Raw genomic sequence first — 7,086 nt, forward strand, 5'->3', positions numbered from 1 at the left:
CCTGGCCTGTAGATGTAATGTTTCGATACAGTATAGAAAGTAAAACATCTAAAATGGAAACATTTAATGCAACCTCAGTCTAAGCAGTGCAACTTTATTGAATCAATGAATGCAAAAGAAAACAATGTTATTCAGTGCACAGTTTTATGAAATTGAACAACAAATGTGCACTTAAATGTTCAATGAAAGGATACGAACAATATGACTGGAAAACTATCGCGTCCACGTTTGAAAATATGAACAAGCTATACGTCGAAGAACTTAACAAATATTTAGACCATCATAAACTTTCTCTCCTTGGGAAGAAAAATGATAAGATATTAAAGGAGAATAATGGCACATGTCGCACTTAAAAAGAATGATGCTGAACGGCCGGAAAACGAGAGTGAAGGGGATGGCAACAGCGGAGATGAATCCGTGGATGAGTGTGATAGTGGGAGTGATGATGATGATGAGGTTGTTGATTTCGTCGACGAGAGTGACAGTGAAACGGAGGTTCCTGATAATAATCCTGGTAGAAGTCGTACACGAGCTAGCAGGCTATCAATACCTAACGACAAATGCGGGTTAAAAAATTCCCAGTTGATGCGCGACACTTTCAAATTAGTACTATAAAACAAAAATAATAAAACAATATTGTGAACAGTGTCATTTTGTGTAATTAACACAAACGTTTCGGGCGTAGCCCGATAGCCCTTCATTAGTGTGAAAACCGTTTTCCAATGTGTGTAGACGATCGCGTGTTGGATTTAAAAGGCCCAAGAGCGCGCGGAAACCTGAGCGCGCGCAAAGCATTGTTCAAGCCCTGCGGTTGCATTGAACCGAGCTTAAAAATGCTTTCCATTTCAATTTGCTTCCGTCGCGCTCCGGAACCAGAACACATTCTTAGTCCTCTAACTTGAATGTCTTGGAACGAGGCTGCAATATCTCAAGAGATCAAGCAAGGTTGTATTTGTTCAATACGGCGAGAGCCATCAACACCAGGGTCTTTGTCGAAAAAATAAAGTTTACTAATGATAATTTAATAGTTTAGCAGTTGGCATGTGTGACAACACTACAGGTGCATGGACCTCGAAAACGTTTATGACCCTTTTTTTTTCCCTCGAAGCTTGGAACTTTGACGCAGATAATAATGGCGCGTGACACAGTAACTAGCACACTGTCATAAACCACTTCCAATATTGTACATCGAAAAGTGTTTTACTATGCTCTTTGAAACCGCTCGTTTTAAAATGTTTTTTTTTCTCTTAGCAAGTACCAAGCCTTTCGTAGATTTTTATTATAAATGTTGCTGATTACAATTCTAGCTATCTAGGTTTTCGTTTAAAACCCAGGCATGTCACTGAACACTCACAATCTCATTTTCGTCTTAAAGCAAGTGCATCCAAGACTTACAGGTATTCACTTGAAACTGACAAAACATATAATTTATATTAGAATGAATCTCTCTCGACCAGACAGTTACATCCAACCTGCAGAATACATAAACAATACTGTGGTTACAATATAGAGTTGTGTATTTTTCTCTTTGGATTTTTCAGTGACCCTGTAATCAAGCCGGGCCCCTGTACAATAGTTGGGCGCTCCCTTATAAAATTCATATCACACCACATAATAATCCATCTGACCAAAAACATTATTAAACAATACATTTTGAAAATGGTTCCTTGACAATGCATGCACTCTTTCAAGTCATTACGATCAACAATGATTGTAGTAATACTTGTAAAAGTAATAGTAACTAGTGACACTATTAATACTACTAGCAATGTTAATAGATATGGTTCTCTAACATTCGAGCAGTTTAAAAGAAAGCCAAGTGCTTGCGTTGCAAACGGACAGTAGTTTACCAAAACATAACTGAAATCCTTCACATTCTGAACAGATTGAAGTACGTTGCTAATACTTAGCAAAGTAAAATGTAAAGGCATTCACGATTAAACCACAAAATTCACGTTTAACCACAAAAACCGGATGAAACTCAAGTACAAACATTGAGCAGTGTTCATGATACAACTTTCAGCTTCAAGGTTGTCTAGCTTCTCCACAGTCTTTTAGCTTGTGTTCTATTGGGAACAACCGTCGCTTGGTTTAGTTCTCGTACTCTTTTGGGAAAAATATCGTCTTTGGTCACATGCTCTTCCTTTTTTTGGTTTTATTAAAAAAATAAGCATGTTGAGCATGTCCCAATACAACATTTTTCAGTTGAATGGGGTTTTTTAATTAGAAAGAAAAACCACAACAAACCTTGAATCCCCTTTTATAACAAACGGTCACATTGTACAAAATCCGAACAAAGAAAGATCAAACTTGACCATTTGACGTCGTGTTGTTTTAAAGCTTTTCACCCCATGTGTATCATGTGACGGTTTCTTGGTTACGACCTATTGGTTGATTCCAATAAAACACAGCGTAACCATTTCAACTGCCATCGAACTGACCGTTGACAGTTGAAATGGTTGGTCCCAATAGTACATGTCTTAGGGTTCTAAACCCATCCCCCAGTCAGCTTGAAGAACAGCTCCTCATTGGACGGTTGATTGACATCCTTTCTCATTGACATGAAGATATAGCCTCCAATAAACTCGTGAATGACTTTAATGTCTGCGCTAGTGCACGAGAATGTAATGGTTTCTCCTTCACACTGTACGACCATTTCTCTGGTTTCCCAGTTTACATTCCAAGCTTTCATCACACTGTATCGCCACGTCTTGATAGCTTCACGACTTGCTGGGTCCATACGCATGATTCTGTTGAATGCTATACCAAGGACTTCCTATGGGTCAAGAAAAAAAAAGTCAAGGTGCAAACTGTCACAAAAAGCCAATAAAGTTATTGGTTGGACAAACTCTAATTTAATAAAGATTGATTTAAGCTTGAGTGGCAAGTATTAACGAAATCTTCCAATCAATAGTGAAATACTGATTCCACTAAATTACACATTTGACTTTAGTTGGTCTTGCTTTAAGACATTGGGGAGAGATATAATAATATGATTGTGAATTTTACCCTTTCGAATCTCAGTGGCAGTCAAAACACCATTTTTGAGGTTGGAACCTTAGCTCTAAGTCAAGATTGTATTCATATCATACTGTATAGTTTACTAGATACAGTGGAAACTCTCTTTGTGACCACTCTCGCAAGCGACTAGTCATGCTACTTGATCATAACAACGTTCCTTGATAAAGATCTCGAATTGAAAGTTAAAGTTGAGTGAGTTTCACATCCCAAAGACTGTGGTTTTATCTACTGACGTATGTACAGCTGTGTAGTCAGTATGCCAGGTCTTGGTGATTTGTGGAGCAACTTCAAATCTAACTCTTTAAATAAAAGTGACACTGGTAATTTGCCAGCCACGCTTAATATTTATTAACGTTATGATTTACCTCTTTCTTGGACCCACGAAATCGAACAATGAAATGCGAGAGACCAAACTCAGGTAATGCCTGCCACTGTCTGATGTATAACATTTTAGATTCAATCAGCGAACTTTTGTTCAGAGATGAATGTGCCTCCAGGATACGAGCTGCAATCTAAAAGAGAAAGTTTTTACATGAAATATTACTAAAAGCGGCTACAATTACTAAGTGCCAAAGAAGAGAGCGATTTATGAAGTATAACTCTTTTCGGAATAAAAAAACTGTCTACTTCTGTCCAAACTTTGCCACCTGTAAACTTGTGACACCACCATTAGTTAAGACTTTGTTGATTGAATCCAAGGCCAGTTCATGTACTAAAACAAACAACATGCAAAGGGCAGAAAAATACCCCACTCCACCACCCCAAAGGAACTCCTCCCCCTTCTCTACCCCCATTATAACCAGATCAACATGAAACTTTCTGAACAAAAACTCAAATGGATTGTCAAGCTGATCAAGCAAACTGCCAATCAACATTGCAACTTTGTGCCACAACATTGCAAAGTGCGGGAAAACAACGTTGACTGAAATTTAGCACTGATCAAACAATTCTTGGACGTATTTGCTGCACGCATACATTCTGTATAATTGGAACAGATTGCGCACCAATTCTCCTACTTATCACCAAATACATTTCTTCTTACTGGACTTTGTCACTTTCTGACAAATATACTACACTCGGCCACCTTAGTGCACTTTTGTTTGAAAACACATTTATATGACGATATCACATCACAACTCGTGTTTAATTACCACGACAGTTTATCATTCCTCACTTCTCATGAAAATCATTTTATTGCATGGACTGTGTAGTGAATCAACAGCCTTACCTGTTTAGCTTTGTACTTTTTAATCATCCTTTGCCCAACAAAATCTTCAGGCTTAATGGGAATCTATAAACAAAGGACATACAGCTTAACCTAGCCTGTTCCCGGCACTTCTCAGTTACGGAGCTGGGCAAAATATGACCCTCATTTTTTTCTTGCCTTTTTTTTCACCTGCCATTCTTTGTGCAGCTTCCCAACTAACCATTTACCCGTAACAGACTAATCTTAACCAGGCATTAAAATAATAATCCTAGCAGTGTGAAAGGAGTTTTTGCCACAAGGATTTTAGGGAACTTTCTGAGGGATTTTCTGTATTACAGTGTACTGTGTAAGAATTCTTTGATTGCCTCAATGAAAACAAATCAAGGCTGGGGCTATTGAACAGATTAAGAAATACAGACTCACTTTAACAATCTTACAATGACATTCTAGCCTGTGTGAAAAGCTGTTTTAAGAAGTCTTGAATTTGGATTGCCTAACACAAGTATCTTACAAACAGAAACTACCGCGTAAAACACAAAGGAGAATTCCCCCGGGCAGTTTGAGAGGACTAATACAAAGTATAAGCAAAAAAATAGAGAAATTATATTGGAGGAGTTCTATTAACAATGGTACAAACAAGGCAGCAGTTGACCCTGGGGATTGACCTTGCTCACAACTACTGTAAAGTATTGCGCAGTGAATGTCCTGCTACAACATAATGCAACTTTTGTTAAGCAAAGTTTTTTGGTGGAAATGAAGGTTGAGGAAGGAATAATGTATTTGAGGTGAATAGTACATAGTTCTTAAAAAGCTTTCTTTTAAACAGCTGTAAGCTTTTAGCAAGGTGACCTATAGGCTCTTTTTATCTTCATTTGAACCAAGTTTAATATACATTCACTCCCACAAATCCCTGCAACTGAAGCCTCAACTGTTTAATTGGCCCCTTAATTTTCTACAGTGAAGATGACTGCAAGCTTTATATGTCCATAACCTTATTCGCTGTAGAATGTAAAGTAATGAGTGTGAACACACCTGCCCAGGACTGAGGGGTGTTGCATCGCTTTTATCATGCTGCATACTGAGAAATGCCTGGATACCAGAAACTTCTGCATCATACCCAGCATCAGCCATTGTCTTTCCTTTGGATGCCAAACGACAAGCTGCCATCCACTTGGAATACTGAGACTCCTAGTGTACCAGTGCAACAAGAAATCAGTGTACTATCATTGCTCCATTTAGGCAAGGACACTTTGCCAGACTTCAAAACTATTCTCCGTCTTCCTAATTAGCTCAAATACCCATACAAAAAATGCTACTACACTGTATAAGCAAAGGTTTAGATATACACAAGCAAAAATGGTGTCATGACGACTCTGAAACTTTGTTTGTTTTTATTGTTTTTCAACCCTATGATAATACCAAAAGAGAGGGAAGACATTTTGGTGCACTGAAAGGCACAAAAATACCACTGGCAGAAAAGGTGGGAAAAATGTTATTGACCAATTTTATGCAAATCAGGGAACCTTTTCAAATTCTTACGTGACTGTCGCATGAAGCCAGACATAAGGAAATCAACATTCAAGTTTTGAATTGAGATGCTGTTTGAACATCGAAGTACTCAATTCATGAATGGAATATTGGTGCAAAGAATGAAATCAAATTTCCATTAATGAATTAATGAATTCAATAATTCACCATTGATAGGAATGCTTGAGCTGTTTTGACTAGAGCAGAGCATAGAGCATTGATCAGCCACCTTAGGAGGGTGGGGCAATCGGAAAATAAACTTCAGTTTTGCTGATAGGGGACCAGCACCTTTCCTAGTCATGATACTGGCAGTCAAGAAAGAATATTCTGTTCTACAAGCAGAACAGGCCCCCCTCCCCACCCCCCAGTGTTATGAATTTAATTGAAAAGCAGGTTGGTTGTCCCCAGACCAAAAAAAAGAGTTAATAACTGTTACTTGTCAATTCCCAGCAAGAGGCAATTTTAAGAAAACTCTGAAGATAAAGCTTCTCAGCCAGTTTTTGAATTAATTTTTTCTTATTTCTTTCATTTTTCTTTCTATTTCTTTTTATTTTTTATTAATATATAACTAGTGTACATATTTCATATTTTACATTTTATTCCACTTCATGTATTGTATTGTTCACTTAAAAACCTTTTTAGGAGTGTACAATAAAATTTTATCTTATTTTTTTATCTTATTTCCTAATTTTCTGTGCAAAAGTATCACAAAAGAATTGGTGCATTGTTGCAACAAAATTTCAGAAAGTTTCATTTACCAAATTCCACAAAATATTGAAGTAGCAAAAAGCATTTTACAGTATCAAGCAGAACTTCAGACAGACAAACATTCAAACAATATTCATGCTCGCCAAGCAAGAGAACTAAAGTATTGTTTGGTCTATCTTTTGCCTCATCAAAATAGAAACATGCTTTACGCCACTTCATATAACAAACAAACTGGGGAATTCTGGTATCAGAACTTAACAAGCAAAACACACATGAGAGTTACCGGTTGTGGCACAACTTGCAAAAAAACCGCTCGGGCTCGCCAGTCTCGCCTCGCTATTTTTTGCAAGTTGTGTCCACAACCGGTAACTCTCATGTGTGCGGGGGTCGCAATGCCAAAACTCTCATGTGTGTGGGGCCCGCAAGGCCAGCCCTTTTGTGTGCGGGGCTCGCAAGGCCAACCCTGTGCTAGGAATAAATATCAATTGAACAAATATTTTTAAGGTATATACACCGAAAAATGGCTGCCGCAAGATATTCGTCAGAAGTTTTGCAAGCTATGATGGAGGAAAACCTCCGTGAATTTCAAGAAAACCCCCAAAGAAATTTAACTTTTTTATTGG

The 7,086-nt window shown here is 37.8% G+C and overlaps 1 protein-coding gene across 1 annotated transcript in view; it reads right to left on the bottom strand.

Annotated features, from left to right (window-relative positions):
• Positions 1 to 988: 988 nt before the first annotated feature.
• Positions 989 to 7,086, bottom strand: part of LOC144636956 (fermitin family homolog 2-like) — an 11,472-nt gene continuing 5,374 nt past the window's right edge. The window contains exons 4-7 of the mRNA XM_078496150.1: positions 5,261 to 5,416; positions 4,250 to 4,312; positions 3,387 to 3,533; positions 989 to 2,776 (exon numbers count right to left, since the gene is read on the bottom strand). Coding sequence (XP_078352276.1) covers positions 2,489 to 2,776; positions 3,387 to 3,533; positions 4,250 to 4,312; positions 5,261 to 5,416 — 654 coding nt within the window. The 3' untranslated portion in view covers positions 989 to 2,488. The remainder of the gene's footprint in view (positions 2,777 to 3,386; positions 3,534 to 4,249; positions 4,313 to 5,260; positions 5,417 to 7,086) is intronic.

Source organism: Oculina patagonica, chromosome 13 (genome assembly GCF_052425735.1).
Source record: "Oculina patagonica isolate OP01 chromosome 13, crgOcupat, whole genome shotgun sequence".
In the NCBI taxonomy this organism is placed as follows: Eukaryota; Metazoa; Cnidaria; class Anthozoa; order Scleractinia; family Oculinidae; genus Oculina; species Oculina patagonica.